Genomic DNA, 26741 nt, shown 5'->3' on the forward strand with positions numbered 1-26741 from the left:
GTACTGAAAATGCTGTCTTGTTTTTTGAGATTAATTCACCAGAATGAGCCTGAGCAGTGTAGCTGTCCAGGAGCCTGCAAAGTGTAGGGAGTGCAAAGACATAAAAAATGCTAGTAATTCTGTAGCATTGGAGCAAATCCTTTCCATCCCTCCTCACTGCACATTTTTTATGCCTAGGATGATTGGCACAGTAATACTGGACTTCTACTTCTCTTTGCCTTTGAGAAAACTAGTCCTCTGTGTTGATTCTCCATTCTAGAAATAAGTAATCTTTTGCTGTTGTTTTTGCATTCTTTGTCTTTGTTGCTGTTGGTTGTTGGGGTTTTTTTTCCTCTGGATTCTTGATTTGTCTCTCTGACTTTTAGAGTATTTGTTTTTTTGACCACCAGTGCCAGATAATTTTTCTATATGAGGCTTATTTGTATCTTTATTTGAATCAATCAATCAAAAAAACCCAAACCCAAACCTACAGTGTGATTCCCTTTCTCAGATTATAGAATAAGCTAAATAACATTTATGGTCCTGATTTGCATTATCACACCAAGGACATGGTTCTGTTTAGCTGACTTTAATTTACCCAGTTCAGACTTCTGCAGATTTACATGAAAGGTCCTGTGGTAACACACATCATCTGGAGACACAAACCACACCAAGTACATAAGCTGTATATGTACTGCTGCCAGGCTTAAAAACAGCCATAGTCCCAGCCTTAGGATGCAGTAAATTCTCTCAGTCCTCAATGGTTTGCAGCTGAACATGTGCATAGAGAATTGGCCATAGGCTTTGTGGTATCCCAGACCTAAAATACTGTCTGTTTTCAGTGCTCCCCAGCCATCTTACCAGCCTGTCAACACTGGCTGGCAAGTCTGTCTTCCGCATCTCAGACCAACCTTGCACTTAGGGATAGATTCTGCCTCAGAGTATGGAAAATGTTCATTTACATTTCAGCTAAAAACTGGGACTTTGGGGAATAAACAGATAGATCTTGTTACAGTTGTTGGGTGTAGAGACAGAGGAATCCCAGACACAAATGAAGTTTTTCTATTATTTTCTCTTTACACAGTGCTCTTGCAAGACTGATTCAAGTTGATAAACCCTGTGCTAATATTTGGAATACATGAAGGAGGAATTCCTAATTGCATTAAGGGAGAGATTAGAAGATAGAAGATGAATCTTAGAATGCGTGGAATCTGTTAAGTTTAACCAGGAAAAAGGTTAAGGTGGATTTGATCACATTCTGTTAGGAAAATCCATACTTGCTATTTGGTGTTTTAGTGAAACAGAGAAAGGTGTATCAGAATTCACTGACAGGAAGATGTAGCCAGACAGCTGAAAAAAGGCATATGCTTTTAAAAGTACATTGGTGGATTAGCTCACTGAATGATTTAAAGATTAAATGTAATACCTTTCCTGAAAAATATGCTCTCCTTTGAACTAGAATAAAATTATACAATGTCTATTCTTAAACTTTAAACCTCAAACTCAAAGACCAGTGAATTTTAACACACTAAGAATGAAATGGGAAGAAGAGAATAGTTTGAATAGGTGGTGAATTCTGAGCTAGGTGCTTTCCTGTCTGACAAAGGAGACATTTCTGGATGGAAACCCCCTTTATTCACTAATTGTCATAATCCTTTAACATGCACAGGATGTTTTCTTAGCTCAGGTCTGTAGAATGAGCTAGAGTGGCATTTGCTCTCTTGATTCAACAGGCCTGAAATGAATGTCATGGATTCCCATTGTAGCCCCAGGTTCTGGGATTACATTTTTCATCCAATCCCAGCTGGAAGAGCTCACCCAGGCAAGCCAAGTGGCGTGTTTACCAGTATGTGAAGAGACTAGGCACTGCTAAATCCGGACATGTGTCACCTAGGAGGTGATGACATATATATGGAATGTGTGCTGCAACTGAGATATGGGACCAAACTCTTTTTCCCCACTCATTTTCTAATAAAAAGTCTCAAAATTACTTTGTACCAATGTTCTAAACAGCCAAAAATGGTAAAATATTAATCTACTAATTTACCTCCGTAATCTAATTAATCCTATTTCTATGAAAGCATCAGTTGCTTAGCTTTGTTTAAGAATGTCAAGCAAGCTGGATAGCCAAGATCCCAATTTCCAGTACCTTGTGGCATCAAGCAACCTTCTGTTAAGACTCAATGCAACTTCCATGTGCGAAGAGATACTGGATACCAGTTAAATTGTGGTTTAAACTGCAGGTTTAAATCCAAAATATCAAACAGCCCTGGATGAGAGGTGAGACAGGCAGTGTTGAGTGTTAGCTCTACATAGCTTGTGTTAATCAGTAAGAAAAATATACAAAAATAGGCCTTGCAGATCATATGCCTGGACTGAAATGCAGCACTAGAAATTCTCTGTCTCACAGACAGAAATTAAAGAAATACTTGTGATTCTCCTCCTGTTCATGCCCTTGGTATAGATTGAGACCAGAAGGTAGTTACTCTACTCCCTTTTCCACTCAGCTTCCTCAAAAACTGCAGAGGGAAAAAAATAAAAAAGGGTCAACTCTGTAGTCTTAATGGAATTTAGAAGTGTAGGAGGAGAAGTGACTTCACTCAAAGGCTGCAGGTTTTAATGCTTGGCAAGAAACTGGGTATTTCTAATTGCTGGCAGCATCTCAGAGGAATCATTTGCTTTGTTACTAAATTACATGCATCGAGGGCACTAAAATTATCTATAACTATAATTCCTTTTTTTTAACCATCTTCAAAAATATAGCTGTCATGAAACCATTAATATCAATGTGTTTTTCTATTAATATTTCACATTCGGGACTCACAAAGGTACAGTCACCATACTGATATTCATTATGTAATAAACCCTTTGTCAAAACCAGTATTTTATGCACTTAATTGTGCTGAATTTTGTTCAGGTTAACGTCTTTTTTTTGAAAAGGGCAATAAAATATCCACCAATAAATAGGCTGGTGGCTTTCCACATGAATGGTGTTCTATTTTTATTTAAATTATGTATCTTATTTTATTCACCTTTCCTTCTTGCGTTTCTGAAGTACTGGGCTACCAGCAGCTGGAACTCAAATAGCTCTAATTTGACTCTTAACTGTATAATATTTTTTCTGTGCAGTACTCTGTGTCCCTAGATCAGTTACACTTGCTGGACAAAATGATACAACTAGCTTTTCTGGCTATTGCTGCTGTGAAGTCCATTAATTAAACCACTCTTACAGTCTGGAAACATGTCTTTGATTCCTTTTTCAAATGCATCCGTAATAACATTTCTCCAGTTTGAACTGTCACACCTTTTTTTCCTGCCTTTTCCTGCCTAAAATTATTTCATTCAGTGAAAAGGAGTTCCTTTTAATAAGTAAAGTATTTGAATAATTCAAAGTGTACCTTTAAATAGAAAGGCAGCACTTCTGGAGCTGTCCGAAACAGAACCAAAACCTTGTGTAGTTTGCATGGATTCTTAAAAAAAAAAAACAAACAAAAAACCAGCCAACATGCTCACATTTTTTTGTCCAACACCCACGGACGCCTTGTGCTACTAACCCAGATAGAACATCCCATGGCGGTTACTGCACAGTTTTGCTGGTGTTCCCGTGACTTTGGTGGAAGCTCTAAGGAATATCTCAATTCCAGATACCTGTATCTGCAGCTTTTCTGAGTTATGCTCACACCAAATGTTGTGATGTGAAGAAATTCACCTTGTTGGGTATGCTGAGGCTGTAAAGTTTGACTCCCACTTTTCTCCTTTACTGAGATAATGTATTGAGGTCTAGATGCCTGTCACTGAAGATTCTTAAGCTCCCACGCTCAAAGCTAAGCTGAGAAGGCTAATGAGAGAGTTCAACATTTCCCTGAATATACCTTTGGTGACCCTGAAGACAGAGATGTGGTCCAATTGGACCAGCCATACTCCCTGATTAGATGGGCTTTTCACAACCTGTGAAACAAAATCATGCAGTTCCACTCATGTTCCATTCATAACTTCAGCAGAACGTGGCTGAAGTGTTTCTTGGCTGTATCATCCCTGCTGCTGCAGCAACAGAAGCACTGCAAATGCCAGACAAATGAAGAGGAAGCCCAAAACCATCCACACAGGAAACGCAAGAAACACCTCTACACTTCCAGAGACCCCCTCCCAGCAAAGTCCTCTATTTTGAAAGGGCAGCAGAGAAAAGCTTAAATTACAGTAGGCGTCATCTAGTCATGTATCATGTTTCAGGCCACAGGGCAAGAAAAGCTGCAAGTACACTTTCTATGTAGTATTCATGGACTTGCTGTCTTCCTCCATGAATTTGCTTACTTTTCCTCACTGTGTCTCTTCCATATCTTCTTCTTAACCATTAGCTGATCACTTGAACTCCCATGTATCTCCTGTGTGAGGTCCAGAATCACTCCAGGATTGATTTTAATTCCATACCTTCTGAGCCTCTTCCTCCAGGCCCTTTAGCTCTATTCTAATCCATGTCCTGTAGAAATACAGGCTCATGTGATAGCACATTAAAGAAGCAAAGAGGGAAGACAACAAAAACATAGATTTACTTTTTTTTTTCCCCTTCTGGTAGCATAGATAGAATATTAAGCTGACCAGATTTTTATAAAATTGGTAATTAATATGTAACATACCAAGTATTTTAGAACTTACTTATCCCAAGCCACCATTGGAGCAGGTATACCTTAGAAGGGAGAGACTGCAGCCTGTTAAGTACTCACATTGAAGCATTGGAAGAGTCAGAAACGAGGAAGGGCAGAGAGAAATCACTACATCCTGACTGCACACCCCCTCATGCTGCTCATTGCCTCACTGATGGGACTGAGTGTGACCTGTGGTGATAACAAGGGTGTCGAGAGGAGTCTGGAGTGAAGTTGAGCCTGGGAAAGAAGGAGGGATGTTTTTTCCCTAAGTGTTCTAACGTTTGTCTTTTTTTAAGTTTCCCAATACCCAAATCTGTAATTACTTATGCTGATTGACAATAAATTAAGTTAAATTCCCCAAGATGAGTTCATTTTGCCCATGACAGTGATTTCCCTATCTTTATCTTAGCCTAAAAGCTTACTTGCACCTGTTCTTCCTGGTTTTGCCCCTGTCCTGCTGGTGTGGGAATTGAGCAAGCGAGCAGCTGTATGGGTACCTGACTCTTGGCTGGGGCGAACCCACCACTGTCATCTGGACAAGTGGGACAATGAAAGAACTGCCAGGAGAACAGAGCTTATTAAAGTACATTTTCTGATGCTTGGAAGCCATCTACTAGATAGATAAAAAAGACACAAAATCCTTCATAGCTAAATGCTGTATTTGTCATCTGAAACTCAAAGGATGATAATTTTCAACATTTTTAAGACTATAGAATCACGGAATGGTTTGGGTTGGAAAGGATCTCAAAGATCATCTAGTTCCAACCCCCCTGCCATAGGCAGGGACACCTTCCCCTAGACCAGGTTGCTCAACACACAGTATATCACAATCCTGCAAATTACTACCATGGGGAAAATACTCAGCTAACATGAAAACTTGACTCAAAGACACAGGGAATTATTAGCTGCTATATGTGCTAGAGACTTCAGCAGTTACTGCACACAAACTTGCACAAGTGCATTCAACTTAGTTGCCTCCCCATTTCAATAGAGTTGAACTATGGCCAAATGCTTCACTAGAGAGGAAGACGTTTTGGTTAATTGCCCTCCCAAGGCATTAACCTTTGAATTATGCAAAATTGGGATATGTCAGAAGATGAAAGCATCCAGGACCCATTCTATCTCTTTCATGTTTTTCAGTTTTCCCTCCCAGCAGCACTGTTCAGCATGCACAACCCAGTGCCACAGCTCCCAGCAATGCCCCAGCTGTCCTCCTCCCTCACTAGCCCTGGCTGACACAGACCTGACCCAGAGTTCTGTGGTTCATGAAGAGAGATGAAAATCAGTCAAGCCCCAGGAAGAGAAGTTTTCTGTATTTATCTCCTGTCCCTGATGGGTACATCATCACCTCCTATCTCTGGGGCATGTGAGTTTCCTCAGAAATCTTCTGACAAATCTCTAAAAAAGCCTCTGCAGGCTGCCTGCTCCATCGCTGGCCAAGAGCAGGGTTGGACTAACACCACAAGGAATGCTATGAACATGAACAAAGGTCACTTAGTGAGGCAGCACCCCTCCAGCCCAGAAACCACACCAGGCTCCTCTCCAAAATAATTTCAAGGGACCCTCAAAGACCCAAACCCTGCCCTCTCACAAAACCAGGCCCAAAATGAGTTTGTCTCCTGCCAGGGAGTCCTTCAAGCACCCCGAAACCCTCACAAGCCAAGAGGGAAGGACCAAGGCTTCTGTGGCACCAAAACCCTAGCTTTACTTTTTTCTCAAAATCAGGAGCTTTTTGGAAAAAGGAAGACTCCAAAAAAAAATTAGTGCTGTAATGGCACTAATGTAACAGGGTCACTGGTGGAACAGCTGTAAGACTGGTGAAGTATAGAGGGACAGGGAAATCCAACTACCAGCAAAAAAAAAATAAAAATCAGCAGGTCCTTTCTGTGCTTTGAATGGACAAATGTTTATTTTCCTGGACAACTGAACTATTTTGAAATCGTACATATTCCTTAAATCTGTGCTTTAAGCACATTAAAAACCACATTTGAAAACTATTTCCTAGACATTGAACTCAATATCCTGAGCCTAAGCAGGTGAACTTAACAGCAACAAAAAAACTACGACTGGGCTATTTTTAGTTAGCTTCACCTCAGCAGCCACAAACTAGACAAGAAACAATTTCAGTGTTAAGAGCTGAAGAATGAGTATTGCCAGTATGTCTTTTGCAGATAAAATGAAATACGTAATGTGGCTCATACATTTTTTGAGATGCAGTTTTTAAAAAAAGACTCCATTCAAAACCCAAGACTTTTTACTCCATTACACATAAAAGATATAAATTTCTTCAGCTGCTCTGTTAAATTCTTAACACACATTTTCGAGTTTGGGGAAAAATCCAAATCCGATGCGGAGGTTTCATTATGTTTTCTTCTTCTTGCTAAACTAAAACCAGTAAATAATAAACACATCCTGCCTTTAGCTGCCTACAGCACTGCATTTAAAAAAAATTGGTAATGACTCTGTGCTTCTGGATTTGTATAGCAGATTTGTCTCTGCCACTGATTGGAACAGATCCTGCAGCACCTTTCACTTCCATACTACCAGTTAGTTCCAGATGCACTTTATTCAGATTGATTTTTTTAATGAATTTTTCTTTTATATATATATTTTGTATATATATACACACACATGTATTTCATATATAATATACATGTATTTCATTATATGTAAAAATGAGTATTTCTTGCTTTATACATCTGTAAAATATATTATCAGAGTGACCGGTTAAAACTCAGTGCAGCCCCAAGCCTGTCTTGATGTTTCTTAAGATCCTGTGTAGAGCTCTCTCTGCATTTATCTCTGACTTGTGATTATCCTCACCTGTAGCTCCTTTCTTCACATCCCATTTCTGTTCCTGTCATGATTTGGCTACTACCTCTGACATCTGATAAGCCAGCAGATCTGTTTCAATATGTTCTTTCTGGATTACTGGGACAAAATCTCACCTAACTTCAAATATCTAGGGCAGAGAGATTTATGCTGATCACTGCCAGCTCCCTGGTAGAGACCCACTCCTCTGGCTATCTGTGTGCCACTGACAAGGCAGAGAGCCCAAGGTGACCTAGTTCAGACGTAGACATACAAATTGGTGAGGTAAATTCCACTGTCTGTGTTAGATCTTTATTAATCACCTGCTATTAATATGTTCAAGATCACAAAAATGTACATTTTGACAATTTATCACTTTCAGCTGTAATGTTTTTGTATTTCTATTCATAAATAATATGCAAATCATTAAAAAGCTCACTATAAAAATACATATTTTTTGTATGTCTGCTTGTACCAAAACAAGAATAAAATATAGACAAATTTATTGATAGCTGTAAATGTTACTGTTGATGCAAAATAGACAGCAATATTCTACACTCAAGCATTATAACATTTCCCCATGCAGAGCAGAACCAAATCTAAAGTAATAAAATTATTTCATTCAGTGAAAAAGAGTTCCTTTTAATAAATAAAGTATTCGCTATGCAAGTTTTGATGAGATGAAATTATTACAGCTATCAAACCTTCTTAATTAAAAGCTACAAGTTACTGAACAAAACTGAACTCAGAAACACTTCCAGGAAACAAAACTGCTACAATACAGAACTTAAGTGTTTGTGTTTATAAATATATATACATATACATACAAATAAAAGGAGTGTAAGGGATAAAATTTCTTTCCTTTACACAAAGGAACTGAGTACTCTTCATTGACTCCAAGCATTACATTTAAATACCTCATGCAACTGCTTTAGCTCCTGCAGGCCCTGTTCACATTTTTATTACTGGTTAGCATTTTCTCCTGAAGGAACTGAAAAACAAACCTGCCTGTCCTCGTATCTCCAGGATAAAGAAAGGAGAGGGTTTTTTTCTTAATTAATCCTGTTTTCTTCAATACAACCATATGCCTACGGCACTGTAAGCTTTTCACAAATATTTTGCGAGATCTAAGACTTCTTCATATTAAGGTCCCTTATTCTGAAATAATCAAAACACAATTGATTCTTTTAGAAAACAAAACTGAGCAAAATGTTCCATGTAGTAAGGTAAATTTCATTTAGTTGTCCCAGACAGAATTCTTCAAACATGGAGATCTAAATAAGTGATAGCAATCTTAACCAAGGAGTTTAATACATACTCAGAAGATAAAACGTATGCAACACTACTGAATTCACATAATGCATAGAAAATGAATATTTTCTGAAAATGCAGTGTTTGTGAATGTATTCCATGCAGAGTTTTCTCAGATGAATTGCAAAGGAAATCTTGGCAGGTAATGTTGGAATCATCCCTTAAAGGATTTACAAGCTGACAAAAACCACACGCAGCTACTGGGTCTAACTCTGTTGCCTGTGACCGATTACTAGTGGTCTTTTTAGCTATGAGAAAGCTACGTTCTTTCCTCACTTATAAAGCGATCTTCCATCCATCTGGCACAGTATTCTTGCTGATTTCCCCTGTGTTAAAGTTCTTCACCTTCAGATATCACTGCTGGGTGCAGACAGCTTAATTTCTCATGCCTGAAGTAAGTACAGCCTGCAGCTGCTTGCTCTGCCCATCCCTGGAGAGAGGCACTCCAGCAACAAGGGAAGCCAAGTGAGATTTGAAGCAGCTACACAAAGGCCCCAGTTTATGTCCTCCCCTGCCAGGCAGCCCCAAGTCAATACAACTTAAATATCTCGGAGTATAAACTGTGGGACCCCAAGAGTTGCTTCCTCTGTGATTCATCCTCCCTAGCTAGACAGGCAGTAGGGAAAGGCAGTCTCATTGCTTTAGGCACTTGAGTTTAACCCATCCAGAGTAAGCCCTTAAGCCAGTAATCGAAAACCCAGCATTACCTTTGCTTTCTTTGTCAGGCAGTCCAATTTTTTTTTGTCTGACAACCCTCAAATGCGATTTTTTTTTCCCCAGACACTATAGCAGTATGTTTTACGGTTTTTATGTCTGACTGCTGGTGAACTGATCTGCAATGGGAAAGCAAAATGTTTACACAATAAACCCATAAATCATTCTGTAATCATTAACGAGCATTCTCAAGATTTTACTGCTAATGATTAGAAACCTAATTCACTGGAACTGGTCACTCACTATATTTTACAAAGGAAAAACAAGTCACTGGTTCTTCACGTTCTGAACAGGGGGATGTGATAGTAGTGGTCATCCTCAGTCAGGAGAGAAATCTCATTCCATTCCCTTCGGTATTCATCTGGATAGTTTACTTGAAATTCCTCAGTATTAAACCTATGCAATCTGTAAACTCTTATCTTTACTTCAAGTACATATCCAAGAAGAAACAGTTCAACCTAAAAATGAAAGACATATGTAAGACATTTATTTCTAGACGTAGGAAACTAAACTCATGATAATCCAAGTTAGGGCAAGTCATTTAGCTTCAAAACAGTAGGCAAGGAATAAAAGGGGCCCTTTTGCAAGAGGAGTAAGAAAATTAAAAGTTTGAAGGTATTCTCAACAGTCCTTCTACTGCTCTTTTGCATGCAGAGGATATTCTGGTTAATGCTTGACACTTTGGAAACATCCCTCCTCCACCTGATAGGATATATAACCTGCTCCCAAAGCCAGCTCACACAGCGTACCGGGGAGCAAGAAAGGACTAGCTATTATCAAAAAACTGATAGACTTTGAAAAACGGGAAGTCTGCCACCTTGTGATCACTTGCTACATAAGGAAAATATAACAGCAAAGGGAAAAAATTTCCTTGTACTTCACATATATGAAACTTGAGAACTGGCATCTTCATTGACACTTCTTGCAAAGGATTGCTTAGTCTGGAGAAATGCTTTGGGAAAAGTCCATTTCCTTGGGCAAAGACAGACAGAGCAGAACTTGTCCAGTTATAATCAAACAGCTCCTAAAGATGACTGTGTCATGTAACAGTTGACTTGATAACTGAAATTGATTATAAAAAGTAATTGCAGCCATTGGAAAGGGAAACTACTTGCAGACTGGCAGCATGGAGCTTTGATGTCAGTACTTAACTCCTCACTAAATATAAAATAGGAAGCAAAAACCTTAACATATTTATATGTTAAGGTTCATATTTATATGAACAGTAGAGTTCAAATTCTGTACTTTTAGAAGACATTAGATCTCATGGGAACCAAAGAATGGGGAAAAAACAGAGGGATGCTACAGGGTTTGGCATAGTGGAACAGATAGGAAAAGCAAAACAACAGGTCAAAACTGCATAATCTAAAATTATTTTATATATCAAAGGTATTATTTTTCTAAACTATGTCTTACTGACAGCCCACAGCATTTATTTTTGTCCCAGCAAGAAAACTGTCCACTCTTACTATGTTTTCTTTCCTAGAAAATAAATGGCTATCCTCAGTCCACTTCCCTGCATCCCAAAGAAGAAAATGGGCCAGCTATCATGGATGATAAATTATCTAATCACATCAAAGATGGAATAAGTTTTGTGATTTATATTTCATTTGTATCCTTACCTGGTCTAGGCAAATAGAGTCACCTATGGAGTTCAGATGATTCATCATGAAACTCAGAGGGTCAGATGAAGTATCACGAGCAAAAAGAAGGCTAAAAAGATTATGTACAGGTTCTTCCCTGTTCTTTATCTGCTCATAGGCTTCAACAACTTCATAGAGCATGATGAACTTTATGGCCTCATATAGTTTGTGTTCCTTGCTTTCATCAGAAAAGAGCGTATTACACATGTTTCCTCTTTTTTCATGATCTTTAGTAGCACTTATTTCAGCCCACTGGAAAGCACACAGAAGAATATTAATAAAATTATTAAGAAATCTGTTTAACACAAAAGATTGCAAAACAGGAACAGATACCTTTTCTAAGCATAAAGCACCTATTAATCAACATGGCTCAGGCACAACAGCATTTGCAGGCAGCAACCCACAAGATGACCAAGGCCAATCGTATGAAGTTCAACAAAGCCAAATGCTGGTTCCTGCACGTGGCTCACAGCAACCCCAGACAGTGCTACAGGCTTGGGAAAGAGTGGCTGTGAAGTTATTCAGTGGAAAAAGACCTGAGGGTGCTAGTCAACAGCTGACTGAGCATGAGCCAGCAGTGTGACTAGGTGGCCAAGAAGGCCAATGGCATCCTGGCCTGTATCAGGAATAACTTGGCCAGCAGGATCAGTGATCGTCCCCCTGTACTCGGCACTGGTGAGGTCACAACTTGAAAACCTGGAGAAAACGAGGCTCAAGGAGAGACCTTGTCACTCTCTACAACTACCTGAAAGGAGGCTGTAGCGAGGTAGGGGTTAGTCTCTTCTCCCAACTAATGTGATAGAACAAGAGGAAAAGGCCTCAAGTTGTGCCAGGCAAGGTTTAGATTGGATATTATGAAATAATTCTTCATCAAAAGGGTTGTCAGGCATTGAAAGAGGCTGTCCAGGGAAGTAATTGAGTCAGTTTCCCTGGAGATATTTAAAATATGCGGAAATATGGGACCTGGGGATATGGTTTAGCGCTGGCTTAATGGTTGGACTTGATAATAGAATCATAGAATCAACCGGGTTGGAAAAGACCTCTGCGATCATCAAGTCCAACCCTTGATCCAACACCGCCATGGTTACTAGACCATGGCACTGAGTGCCCCATCCAGTCTCATCTAAAAAACCTCCAGGGACAATGAATCCACCACCTACCTGGGCAGCCCATTCTAATGTCTGATTACTCTCTCTGTAAAAAGATTTTTCCTAATATTCAACTTAAACCACCCCTGGCACAGCTTAAGACCATGCCCTCTTGTCCTACTGCTGGTTGCCTGGGAGAAGAGACCAATGCCCACCTGGCTACAACCTCCTTTCAGGTAGTTGCAAAGAGTGAATGATCTTAAAGGTCCTTTCCAACCTAAATGACTCTATGACAATGAAAATTCTGTGGCAATGGGAAAGAAAGCAGAGACTCCTCCTGTGAAAATAGGCAAAAATCCATCTCACTGGCCAAACACCATCTTTATAAAAATAAAATGAAGTTGGGAGCTAGACCTCATTCCCAGCAACAGCATAATGCATCACAGAGCTGCTCTGAAACAATTTGTTAATTATAAGGATTTATTCATTCTGTTGCCTTGAAACTTTTTTCTTTAAGAAAATCCACTTTAAATGCAAAGGAAATACATTGGAGAAGAAAATGCACCATCTGTTTGCTCCTTCCCATTTGGGGAGGTAATCCAGAAGCATCTCATACAGAATGTTTATTTTTAATCAAAATGATGAAATACTGCACTTGATGGCAAGGACTAGCCACATAGCAACAGCTGTGGGGAGGATGGCCTCCCTAACTTGCAGAGGACTTTTGAGTACTCAGCCTAGTGGATCCCCAAAAGCTGGATTCCCCTGCAGGAGAGGTGATGGCCTTCCCAAGTAACTCAGCAGTCTGAACCTGGGAGAGAGGCTGACTGCCACGGAAATATGTAACCAGAAGCAGTTCTCTAACTCTGTCTCAAACCATTCCTCAGGGCTTTTATTCCTCCCAACCATTTCCTAAATACTCACATTTGTCTTTAATGCCTCCATACATTTGCGCAATTTCCCAAAGGCATTGGGACCTGTGTATCTTTCTGGCCCAAAACTGTATTGCTGAATCCAGTTACAACCTTGAGAATACAAAAGCTTTTCAGGAAGCTGGGAAAAAACAAAAGGCAAGCTAATCATAATCATAACAAGAAGTAGAATATAAAGTTATATAAACTTGTCTACATACAATTTACGATGTGGTTCTATCATCTAGTTGTAAAAAAATCAGCCTCATAACTGCTATGAAGGAGGATCCATTTGACTGCCAAGTCCTTAAGAAACTTTTAAAACAGGGCCAGTCAAAAAAAGATGAAAATATGCTCTCAGCAAAATATATAACCCACACTCTGGAAAAGCTGGGTATTTCCAAATTCGGTGAGGTACTTAAGATTACAGACACCTTCCAGGCTGCACACGCATCTCTACAGGCAGCAGCAATAGCTCCCACCTCCTTGCTGCTATCTGGAGCCCAGGGCAGGATTTCTGCTGCTCCAGCAACACAGCAGTTCCCAAGTAAGCCACTGGACTTTGCATGGATGTGGATGACGAGGAATCAAATATCCTGTTGTGTTAAGGGAGTAATATCTGTCAGGGTGGCAGTAAAATTTATCCATCCACTTTTTCTTATCTTTCCTTCTTCTTTTTGTTTTTGAATATAATTTATTAATATCATTATTCATATATATATTTTTAAAATATCATTATTAATATCATGTTCACATAGGTATGCTTATATCATGGACAGTTTTTCAGTTAAGTAGTTAAATGGGTTTGAAAACCTTCTCTTTAAATTCTGATAATGATTCTCTACTTCAACAGCCAACACGTCAGTTTCCACACTGAACAAAGCTTCCTTCTGCTGTGCAAGGATAGCTGAACTGTGTTCATTTAGAATATGAATTTTACCTTCAATATATCTCTTTCCTTCATCCATGAAGGAAAAGGAATGCCTTGGCTGAATATCTGAAAAAGCACCGCTCTTACTGCACTATAGTTGTCTCTCCTGACTAGTCTCAGGTATTTGATATGACAGCTCCAAAACAATTCTTCATAAGCCTAGGAAAAGAAAAAAGAAAATAGCAATTAAAAATTTTAAATCTTGGACAAAACCCATGTTGTTTGTAGTCCAGTTCCAAACTACTCATAAGAGAGGGCTAGGAAAATAAGAAAGTATATTTTTTAAGTTTTATATACACAAAAGTGTTACACCATTGTGGTTTTTGCAAACACCCTAAACTGGCACTGCCCCTTAAGAGTGACTCTGCACTCTCTAAAAACCCAGGGACTTGTTCAAGCCTCTGCACTGTTGCTAGCATAAACATTCACATGGTCAACCAAATTACAGCACATCAGCAAAGATTTCTGTGGCATAACAGCTTTAACCTCAGCCACTTCGCAACTTGCACTGACACATGAGATGCAGCAGCAAAAAGGCAGAAACAGGTATCTGGAGAAAACTCCTTTTGGCAAAAACATCTCCTTACACTGACCTGAATCCATTGTGCAATGGTGACCTGAGGCTGAGCAGATCTGGCAGCTCTGTGCTGAAGCGGGCAGCCCTTGTTCCAGCTACACACTCCCTGCACTTCCTCTGCATTATCTCTGGCTCCTATCTGAGCCCTTGTTGAGACAATTTGGAGCAATAAACTTGCAGAGAATTAGGAAGAGTCCCACAGGCTGCTGCATCACTCTTACAGTTTGCTTCCTGAAGGGGGCAGCAGGATGCTCTCAATCCCTGGTCCTCTTTCATCTCTGTTCCTTCCTCACCCCATCCCACCACCACTTCTCAGCTGCATTGTCTCCCCTAACTCTTACTTTATCAGCTGTGATAGTAAGCCTACTGAAATCTTCCTGCTGCTTCAGCAAGCCTGGGGGGGCTCTGAGAAGGCTCCTGCTGGATGACCTGCTCTATCAGCTCACCATCAGGGTGGACCACATCCAAGAGAAGACATGAGAGCTGGCACAAAAGAGGGAGAAGGACTGCTTAGCTAGAACTAGGTGAGAAAGGAGAGACAAGACAAACACGGGATTGGCCCTTTTGGGAACAGCAAGCATGTTACACTAGTTAAGGATCTCGCAAAACCTCATCCTAAGATGTGCTCTTTACAGTGATAACTTTTTCCTGATATAACCAGCCATCCATTGGCTGCTCCATATTAGGAGTTTCCTTTTCAAGTCTTATCATCTAGAAGGATCATGGATTTTCTGAAAGGCCTTTTTGCCCAGTATGTGCTTGCAAATTTATTAGAAGTTTTGCTATCTTTTTGTTACTTGTTCCTCCAAATAGTTTTTGGCCTTCTGTGTTGTTCTGTGAACTTCTGGCATTGCTGCGTTCTTGCATTTAATGTGGCAAAGTTGGATCTTTTCTCTGTTCATCAAGTGAACACAACTCCAGCTTTCTGAAAACTATCTTCTTTTTTCTATAATTCCCTTATGCTGCTGTTTAGCCTTATCAGCTTCTTTTTACCCTAAGTCCTTCTTGGTATGCATTTGCTCTGTGATTCGAATACCATGACCTACAGCTACACACATGCCAAATACACTGGTGCACTTAAGCTGTGTGTGTCTTGCTTGCAGCACCTTCCACAGGCAAAGATGCCGGCACAGAGCTGGAGCAGAGGGATGGTGTGCAGAGGCATGGGATGGCCACTGACCAGCACACTGGCTCCATGCCTGCTGGGCACCACCTAAGCTGGCACAGGTCACATGCAAGCTCCTGCCCTGCCTGCCTCCAGCTGCAGCTGATGGCGCCGGGGACAAGGGGCCTTAGCGGCTGCTGGGAAGGCTGCCAAGCACTGGCTGCTGTCACATGGACCTTCAGAGCTTTGAAGAGAACTGGATTTGATGCTTCATTCCTCCCTGGAATGAGAGTTTTTACTTTAAATCAAAGGCTGGCCAAGTGACAGCACCTAAGACCAAATTATTTGGGCTTTAGCACTGGGGATGATTTTCCTTAAGAGCGCTGTGTGTGTTGCTGGTGCTAGAGGGGAGAATTCAGAGAATATGCAAAACTAAAACTTCATCAACATTTTGGCCCATACTGTTGCAACCTTTATTTAGACCCATGTTCATGCTGCCCTTTTTGCTTTTCATTTGATAAGCCAGTGTAGCAGGCTCTGGCAGCTGCTGCAGCTGGTTGCACTGGGAGTGCTATTCCTTTCCCAGGTACTAGTTCTCCCTCGTCCTCATGCAGCGATTAAAATTTAATTCTTACCTCCCTCATGTGTTTGGCCTGCTTTGTTTCTCCTTTCCATTCTCTCGCACTATAACCAAGTAGATCAACTTCTGTCAGCACACTGAGATTCCCTAAATTGAGATTGATTCATAGATTAGTTACCTTCTGCTGTTCTACATCTAAAGGGGAGTTGCAGGGGGATTAATGAATGTGGTATGACAACAAAAAGATTACTTATGAGTTTTCTCTGAAGGTAGTTGCTCCACCTGAAATACAAATGATAAAACAGGTGCCAATTAGAAGGTGTAAGAGGTCAGTATTTACTGAAATAAGCAACAGCAGGGAAGATGGAAGTCTGCTTAATAAAAACCTACCATTTCAGTAGCTGTGCTAAAAAGCTGTATAGCCTTCTACAATACCAAAAAACAGCAGCAAGGAAAGACATGCTTAGCATTAGCTGCACTTTCACTTTTTGCCACATGAAACACAAGGATTCCTTGGTAGCTGTTGTCCAGGACCACACCTCATGCCTTCCTAAAAGAGACATAAAAAGAGACGAAAAAATCTTATCACTATTTTGAAATACTTGTTTTGATTTGTTTTCTTACAAAGAGAAAAATCATCCAAGTATGATACCACTCCAAATGAAATACAAAACATGACATGTAAAAGATGACTATATTTTACTTAATACATATACATATACGTTATACACTTAGTTTTTCAAGTTTCTAGGGGTTTGAGTGCACATAGCTCACATTTCCAAGCTTTCCTCTACACAGTGGATATAACTATATATATAGTTACTGTATTGTAACTATATATATAGTTACAATGGAGTCACAGGAAGACTGGTATCCAAGCAACTGTTCAATAAAACAAAAAAAAACCAAAAACCAACGAAACAAAAAAAAAAATTTTTTTTTTTACTTCAGGATGAGCTGTACTATCATTACTTTGTCTCTTAAGTCATGGCTTTAAAGACCAGGAGTTCCTAGGACTTACTTGTAGTTGACAAGTGCGCCATATAAGGCAATATTAGCTGACTGAGCATCATACAACTGCCTGGGGAATTAAAGGAATGTTCCTGCCTCAATTTGAGTAAGTTTAGGGTCAATTTAAAACTCCACAGGAATTTGGTAGAAAGCTCAGGAGATCATCACAAAGGGAGTGCGCTCTCACTGTTCTTACAGACATAAATGAGGACATGGTTCTGTCATGCCATTGGCATTACAGACAGGGTTAGGAAAGGTTATGGTTGTCTGTTGTTGATAAGAAGACCTACAACTGAGAGAGGGCCTCAGGACTGAATAGTTGTCAAAGGCAGCATCTGCTCCCTAAGTGACAAATTCGTCCTCTGGATGAAATTTGAGTATAGGAAATTCCCAGAGTTTATGATCAACAGCTGCTCTGTTATTATGTCTTTAGTAGAAAACTTTATGAGAGCTCAACTTTTTATAAAGGCATCCCCAGAGAGGGCTGTAAAGATCCTTCTACGGAGAGTCCACAGAGGGAATTACTCATTCAGCATAGTTTTATGTCAGCTGAACTTCTGCCCCTCCTGGCTTTAACAGGAAATTTAAGAGGGGCTTAAGTTTTCCAAGAAAGTTAAGCCCATGCACTGTTGACAACTATCCAGTCAAAGAGTTACATACGAATCCCAACCTTGGCAACGAGATAAACAGCAACACACGCATTTTACAAGCACTGTTGCATATATACAGAGCACTGCTGATATTTAGCTTTTCCAAATATTCTGTTGTTTGAAGAAGTTTTATTACAGGATGCCGTATGCAAGTCATCCGGCGGCAAGACACAGACCTCATCTCTCCCGTGAATAAAAGGCAGGTTAAGAGCTGTAAATGAAAAGGTGTTAATAAACTTTAAAGAGGTAATTCGAGATGGGGTTGGGCTGCTAGTTCCCATTTACACAAAAACTGTGTGCTGTGAACATACAAGATGAGAGACAGGTCTTCTCTTAGCTTCTACTCATAGGTTGCACCAAAGTGTGCATATGTAGCATGACCGGGAGTTTTCCCTGCACACGCTGAGGAGTAAAAAGCAGGAAATGCATTCACGAACAACCAAGAAGATCAAAAACCTGAAGCCCCAGGAAATGTTTATTACTGATGCCAAGTAACAGACAGCAAAACATCAGTTGTAAGGTTTGGAAATGGAAAACCTCATGGAAACACTGGGACACTCCCACTTAATGCTCACAGACCCATATACACACACTCACATCTTACTAGGGACACTAGTAAGTACATTGTCAATAAGCACACACATTTCTACATAGAGAGCAACAGCTGAGAATTAGTAACAGATGACAGTATCAGCAGAATCAAGCCATCACAATTTTTTCTCTCTCTTTTTTAGAATAAAGACATCAGTATTGAAAAACCTCAGGGGACTCTGAATAACTGAACCTTCTGTCAACTAGAATGGAACTTGATGGCTTACAAACATTCATCCCATGGATCAGTGGGTATTCTGGATTTACACTGTTGTATACAAAACAATGATATTTAAAATTAAATTTGTTAACACCAAGTTAAACATACAGTACCAAAAGGAAGATACTTTCATTTCGTTACTTAAAATGACTGTATGGTTCACTCCCAATTTTGATTTTGAACAAACTGGGTCTATAAAAAGCAAGAGCTGGTTCATCTGTTAAAATGATATACTTTGCTTTATGGAGTACCAAGAAATTCATAGGAATGCAAAATATCTTCCTTTACACCTTTTACAGAAAGAAAGATGAGAGGTTTGTATCAGCTTTTAAACTGAATCAAGCAATCTTTTGAAAAAGCTTTTGATGGTAATAATCCTAAAAAAAAGTACTGGAGTTCAACAAGCCCCCTTTTCAATGCATATAGTTAACAGGTGCATGAGCAACTACCCTTCAAAGAGTGCTGGGAAGCACTGGCTTACTCATTTCCATCAAAACAAGAAATCCATGTCAGAGAACATGAGATAACCAAATATTGTTCACCCCTTTTTATTTAATACGGGGAATTTATAAATAGTTATTACTCTAATAGAAAGCCTAATGGGAGATGGGGAAACCAGCAAACAAGTGATTTTGAGTATTTTTGCTACACTTGTATTACAGCATACCATGGACTTCATAAACTTTCCCTCCTGTCATGGGAAAGCTGCTGTTCAAACAGCACTTTGTGATTCAGTTACTACTTCTGGTGCTTATGTCACACTTAGAAATGTAATTACATTTTTTATTCGAGTAAATGACATTTAGAAATGGCAGTTGGATTGTGAAGTGTTGCTGGTAAAAATACATCATGAACATAAATTAAAGAAAGCAGCAGTTTAAAATAGATATTTCCACCCCCTCCCAGCCCTCTCAGAAACTGAAGAGCAATTAAATTAATAACACACTGGTGGGGGGAGTGAAATAGGCTCACAGATTTTTAAATCCATTCCCTGTGATATGGACACAATTCATCCTGTTCCTCAGGAGGCCGGTGCTGCCACCAGCTCCTGGGCTCACATTTTTTTGAAGACTGACCATGAGCATCACCATGAAGACAGGGGGGCCTGACTCTTCTCCCATGCATAAATTTGGATGAACAGAGGCTGAACAGAGCTGGATTAGGAGCTGATAGCAGTGTTTATCTTACAATACAAGTAGTACATTGTGTTTTCTTTTCATGCCACATAAGTTTCCTGCTAATGCCAAACCTTAAGTTTTTACCACCCACAAAGTCAGCAGGAGAGACACGCAGTAGAACAAAACCAACAAAAAAGGCCAGAAAAAAAAGAAAGTAAGAGACAACTGCAACACCTGCTTCTTTCTCAAGTAAGTCAGTCTCTAAAAGACTTGCTTCACATTTGACTCCCTCACGTTTTTGGAGGCTGCCATCTTAAAAATGCATAATTCATGAAATGCAAAATATAAGAGATCATCTTGGGAACTAGCAGACTGCACTGTATGCATTACTGAAGCACAATCCAATATTCCAGCATGTCTGATGGCACATTGACTATTTTACTTTTTTCCTCTATCCCTGTAACAAGGCCATCAGAAAGACAACAGTCTTCCCAAATTTAAACCTGACAGTGTGATTTCTTTTCAGGACATTCCTCTTCACCGTCTTTTTGGAACTGAAACTAGGACATAGTACTTGTCACCATAAAGTGACCAAATTTCATACTCCCATCACACAACACAATGTTCCTAGCTCCCAAAAAACAGGTATCCCCTCATTCAGAGAGAGAGACAGAATGTATGACCCCTGTGTTCTAACCCTTCTGTTGCCCACCTGTACCCTCCTTCTCCCTCTTCTGTTGGATCCAGAGCTAGGAAGAGAGACTCCTCAACTGAGAGATCAAGGCTTGGCATGGAGGTCCAAGTCTGCCTTTGTTCACTGTGTGCCTGCAGAGTTCTCTTCACAGTTGCATATTGCTTTTTTCCAGATTATATACACTATCAGTACTGAGGTATGTTATAGAACAGGCTAAGTCCCTCTTTTAAGGTAAAACAAGCAATCTTTCCCTTACACAGCAAGCACCAGTATGACACACACACATGCACAGACACCTCAACTGAATGAACCAAGAGGGAGACACAGAAAAAAATTATACAAATTCAATACCTACAAAAGATTACATCCCATAACAGCTTAGAAGAGAGAAATGTGCCTTTCTGAGTGGTGCCAATAGAGTACAAATTCTTTGATTTCCCAGTTTATTATCAGTGCTGCACCAAACAGAATTTAAAAATACTTAGAACAGAACAAACACATACCAAGATATGTGGGAAGTACTGCTGAATTCAATAACTATTTCATTGCAAAACCCTTCCTTTACAGAGCAAAGCAACGTCAGCTTGTTAAGCAAACCTTCACCTGTTCTAACAAACAGCTAGAGATGAGGATCTCTCCTTGGTATAATAAGAAAAAAAAGAATAATTTACAGGCAAAGATGGTAATCATCAGTGACTCATCAAAAGTTCAACCATGTCTTCTGATCAGATCTCAATTTCCACTCCAAAAAAATAACAAAACAGAATCTCAGCCCCAAACCTTAACTAGAATCATGTAATTAACTAGAAAATGGAATAGTTTTGGTATCACTGAGGCCCATCACTTGCAAGAAAGGTTTTATTTACACAGCTGTCCTGTGTAGGAGTCCCAAGTACTCTCTCAGTTCCTTTAATCTTCTTTCAGAAAAAAAATAGAACATCAAGGCTGGCAGCCTTCTTCAGACCTGATCATCAACAGGACCCAAACTGCTGGTGTTAACATACCTATCCAGTTGTGACACGTACTTGTTCCTACCGTGCAGCAACAACCATCCTGTGTTCTCACCTACTGTGTGGTTACCTAAAATACACCCTATTAGAGTTACGTTTACAAAACCAATTTCAGCTATATAATCAAGATATTAATGCATGCCCTAGCCTGCACATACCATTTTCCCCTCTACAAATGCCTACAAGAACAAAGGAAAGTTCAGTTCTTGATTTCCTGTATAATTCAGCTTCATTTTTAAGGCACAGGGTGCTTCATCCAGGACATTCAGATGAATAATGCTCAGCCACACTTCCATTTAAGCAAGAAAAAACACGAGAGAAGCCTTCTAAGAACTTACAGTCCAGAACACTGGATTAGAAATATAGCATTTAATGCCACAAAAAACATGAGTAAAAAAAAAAATTTTGAAAAAATAAGATAACCTTTTAAAGAAGGAGTCTCTGAAATCTCTGCTACTGCGTTTTTCTTAATGTGGAAAAAATCCGTTCTCATTCAGAATTGCAGTTTAATGCCTGCAGACTTCAAACAGAACTTACGTAAATGCACTAAATCTATTATCCCACTCTAAGGATTCTTATTATGCTTGCTGCAGAGTCGCATGTTGAGTCATCCCTAATGCTGCTCATGTTTGCTTCTGGTTTACCTATTCACAAACACAATTCTCAAAATGCTTTTCTTTTTTTTTTTTTTCCTTTCTTGTACTGAATCCAAACTAGTAGATTAAAGAAAATACTTGCCTCCTCCTGAACATCTTCTTACACTTAAGTCTAGCTGGCAGGTATAAACACCTTGGGTTTTTTATGTTCATATGTCTAGATAACTGAACCTTGATTATGGGGGAAAAAAGTTGGAAGTCTTATTTAGCAATAGCAATTATTTTCCTTCTCCTTTTTTAGAATCTTGTTTGCTAGGTAGCATAAGACTTGTACCTACCACCCAAACCTCCAAGGATGCACAGGGACGCTCAGGAGGCTGATGATACCACAAGCAACACCCCTCCTGGTCTCTCCATACAGAGGTCCACTGACAGCTGCTCCCTCCCTGGGGTTTTCCAGTGTGGGAAGTGACCCTGGCCCTGCCTGGATGCAAGCCTGATCCCCCAGCAGTGCAGGCACCAAGGTCATTGCCATTCCAGAAAGCAGGACTTGTTTGAGCCTGCCACCTGTTGCCCCAAAGGAAGGGACTGCTAGGCTCTGTGACTCCAGCACAACCCATGGCAGTGGCCACCACGTCAGCACCAGAGGAGGGATGCAAGTAGCAAAGTAGAGGAGTCCCCAGCTGCACACACAGAGGGGTGAAAAGCACCTGGATTGAGGAAGTGAGAATGCCAACAGACAGGGGTGTGGGAAAGATCTTGATGCGAGCAACGAAACAAGCTGCTTATTGGCCTGCGATGGGCAGCGCTTCTGGGACACAACACCCGCTGAACAGCCCTGGATGACTCCCCAGCCCCTTAGTGGTCACCAGCCAGCTGATTCTCAAACAGCAGTTTGACACCTTGAGGTATCCTCTGCTGAAGTGTTATAGCCCTGTGGAGAAAGCACAAGGAATGCCAGTCCACTCTGCAAGCGCACACTGCAGGGCAGTACAAGGAGTTTCAAGTTTTTACCTGATGATAAAAAGTTACCCCAAGTGATAGCCAGGCAAGCAGCAGGACCAAATAACCCAAGACAAACAAAAACCCAACTCTTCTGAGCTTGTTTACTGTCTAAGCAAAAGGCCAGCCTGCCTCTCACCAAGCTGCATCCATGTCGCTCGTCATTCCCATCTCCATACAGAGTCTGACTGCTGCACCCAACACAGATTTTATGTCTGTCTTCAGAGCATGGCCCTCCCCAAAAGTGTACCCGATTCTGTGTGCAAGCCACGCAGAGCTGTGTATTTTTCACACTGATTAATAATCACACATAATTTATGGTTTAATAATCACAAATAATTCACATCTCCCGATGGCACATCAGATCACAAAGCTTCTGCTTTCTCAGGAGGTGTGTGCAGGGGTTATTCCTGCAGTGATACCTGTTTGCTTGGGAGTTTTACTTGTGTCTTGCCCTCCTTCCAAGACAGACTAGAAGCAGAAAGCAAGCCCACATAAAGCAAAATATCAAAGCCATCACACTGAAAGCAAATGACAGAAATTGGTCTTGCATCTCTTTCCCCGGCCTCTCAGTGTCGAACCTGATGGAAGTCAAAACTTCAGCTTTATTCCGCAGAGCTCATGCAATTTGTATGGAAGCAGCTGGACTGTTTAAACCCTGCCCTCTCTTCATCATTTAAAGGGCAACACTTTCAAACTGGCATATTTAATTAGCTCAAGCACACAGGAGTCCTCTGCTTTTTGGTGGGAGTGCATTACAGGCACATCTTGCCTAAAATCTTAACCAAAAATGCATGTTGAAAGGTAAAACTGAGCACATTAGGAGAACTTACATTTCAGTTACTATCACTCAGTGTAATACCAAAGTCATAGCTAATATAAACATTTCACAAAAATGTGATTTAAGAATGCAGAATGTTCTGTGTGGAAGCTCTCTGCTTGTAAAAACATATTACTATTATTATTATTATCATCATCATCATTATTATTGCTAATGCACAGTTGGTATTGTTACAGACATTTGGATGCAAGAGAAGTTTCAAGCACTCTAGACATCGGTTGCAGGGACCAAGGGACCACAGCTCCCTGACACCTCTGCCTTTGCACAAACTGCCTAAAAACTGTACAGTTATGTAGCAAGGTCTACATAAAATACTAATCATGCAGCCCTGTAGAATATGGTTAAGTGTAACCCTGCATATCGAGCTCTTCTTGAGGGGCTGGCACTTTGCAGAGGCACAACTTTAACTTCTAAGAAAATTAAATACTGAGTACTGAATAGTGTCTATCATGGAACCTAGCAGTAATAATTTCTAAAGTTCTACATTTATTTGAAATCCCCTATTTTTAAGGCCTCAGCCTTTGGCAAGCACATCACAGATGAAATTCATGCACAGGAAGTGATACAAAATGAAACCAGAATTGAAGGACAGTAAACATATCCCCAGGTTGCTCCCAGACAAACACAACAGGGCACACACATGGTGTGGTGCTGTGCACAGAGCAAAACAGGTAGGGCTTCTCTTTGTCATACAGGCAGACCCGAACCAAATATTTTAAGTTTGCAGAAAGACTGATTTTGCACAAACTCAGCAATTAAAACCTTGCTAACATTTCAAGGGAGGTGATTCTACCCCTCTACTTTACCCTCCCAAGCCCCTACCTGGAGTACTACAACCAGCTCTGGGGCCCCCACCATAAGAAGGATATGGACCTAATGGTGCAAGGTCCACAGAGGAGGCTGTGAAAATTATTAGGGGGCTGAAGTACCTCTCCTATGAAGACAGGCTAAGAGACCTGAGGTCATTCAGCCTGGGGAAGAGAAGGCTCCTAGGAGACCTTATAGCACGTTTCAGTACCTAAAGGGGCCTACAAGAAAGGTGGAGAAGGACTTTATACAAGGGCATATAATGACAGGACAAGGGGGAATGATCTTAGACTGAAAGAGGGCAGGTTTAGATTAGATATTGGGAAGAAATTCTTTACTGCGAGGGTAGTGAGATACTGGAACAGGCTGCCCAGAGAAGCTGTGGATGCCCTATAGCCCTGAAAGTGTTCAAGGCCAGGTTGGATGGGACTTTGAGTAACCTTGTCTGGCCCTGTCCATGGCAGGGGCATTGGAACTGGATGATCTGTAAGATCCTTTTCAACCCAAACCATTCTATAATTCTATGATTTACCTGGTGGCAGCTCACCTGAGGGTAGTGACAAGCACTTTGCCTTGATGCTTCTTTGCTGCACAGATGCAGCAGACTTCAGGACAGTCAAAGCCTCATGCCCACTGTATCATATCAAGGCACTAGTCTAATGCTAAGGTACACATTTCCCGCTTTCATAGCATCATTTACCCAATGTGTTGACCCTGCCCTGGAAACACAAATGCTAAATGCTCAAAATAGGTAGAAAACCTCAACAACATATTATGGACAAGGAATCTGAGATGGGGTCTTGCTGAAGATCACATGTAGACCTAGTGAAGGGACTAGAGACTGAGCATACACAGCCACATCATCCCATATTTTTAGCCCTCCACCTTCACACAATATGGCTCAAATAAGACAACATGAGTCTTCTGCTCAGTCTACAGGTTTCTCCTCAGAGAAATGTTTGTTGAAAGAAAAGTATGGGCAGCACAAGTTGCCTTGCTTTCCACATCCCTCCGCACACACATAGTGTTAGCGGCATCTGTTCCCACTGGTAACATGGGAACAGGAGCTAGAGACATCTCCTCTCTGTCAGGAGCTTCCAGCACCTCCTCACAGGATACAGAGAAATCCCAAGCACTGGAGTCTGGATTTTGAGGATACCAAAAATGTACAGTATTACTCCTCAGCAGTGAAAAAATAGGAAGAAGATAAAAGCGCAGAACAAGGCTAAAAAGAAACTAAAAGCTGCTGACTTAAACATTTCTCAGAAAATTAATGAAGTAGCCTGCAGAAGTTTTGAAGTATTTCAAAAAGTATGCCTTCACTGGAGCCCTCTCAAGAAGTGGGCTTTTTTCCTTTTTGTCCTCACTTATGCTGGGGCACAACCTTTACATGCTTTTCTGTTATCAGGCAACAGATAGTCCAACCATGAGTCACAGTGTTCATGGAAAAAACCCAGACTTTCCATCAAACCAAATTCAGTTATATACAAATTAAACTCCCTCTAGCACCTCAGAATTGGTATAAGATCCCTAGAGACAAACTTCCCTCTTAAAACTGTCAGTGACTGCCTTTATGTTGCTGTGCCTGAAGTATACAACTCCTGACCGTTTTCTGTCATGAAATGCTGATATTTTCACTAAAAAATACCTATTTCTCTGTCTTTTTGGAAGGTACAACATTATTGTGTCTGATCCACAGCACTGCAACCATGCACTGAGGAACTGGTGTTTTTTATGCTGGGAATCCCAGCAACCAACTACATGGGCAAAGTTCCCTGTAACTGCTACACGCTGCCACCACGCCAGCTGTATCACCCCAGGAGTGCAGAAAGGATGCCGTGTGTTCACTGTGCCTTCCAAAATTCCCTCAAAGCAGAAAACAGATCCTGAAGTGATTCAGGGTCAGAT

General features: G+C 40.5%; 1 protein-coding gene across 6 annotated transcripts in view; it reads right to left on the reverse strand.

Annotated features, from left to right (window-relative positions):
- Positions 1–7313: 7313 nt before the first annotated feature.
- FAM105A (family with sequence similarity 105 member A) overlaps positions 7314–26741 on the reverse strand; it is a 36214-nt gene continuing 16786 nt past the window's right edge. For all 6 annotated transcript variants that reach the window (XM_017829145.1, XM_017829142.1, XM_017829147.1 and 3 more), the window contains exons 2-8: positions 16684–16843; positions 16544–16575; positions 16349–16440; positions 14041–14190; positions 13114–13242; positions 11081–11353; positions 7314–9916 (exon numbers count right to left, since the gene is read on the reverse strand). In XM_017829145.1, the coding sequence (XP_017684634.1) occupies positions 9737–9916; positions 11081–11353; positions 13114–13242; positions 14041–14190; positions 16349–16440; positions 16544–16575; positions 16684–16790 (963 nt within the window). In that variant the 5' untranslated portion in view covers positions 16791–16843 and the 3' untranslated portion in view covers positions 7314–9736. The remainder of the gene's footprint in view (positions 9917–11080; positions 11354–13113; positions 13243–14040; positions 14191–16348; positions 16441–16543; positions 16576–16683; positions 16844–26741) is intronic.

The sequence above is a fragment of the Lepidothrix coronata genome, unplaced genomic scaffold (genome assembly GCF_001604755.1).
Source record: "Lepidothrix coronata isolate B3197 unplaced genomic scaffold, Lepidothrix_coronata-1.0 Scaffold158, whole genome shotgun sequence".
NCBI lineage: Eukaryota > Metazoa > Chordata > Aves > Passeriformes > Pipridae > Lepidothrix > Lepidothrix coronata.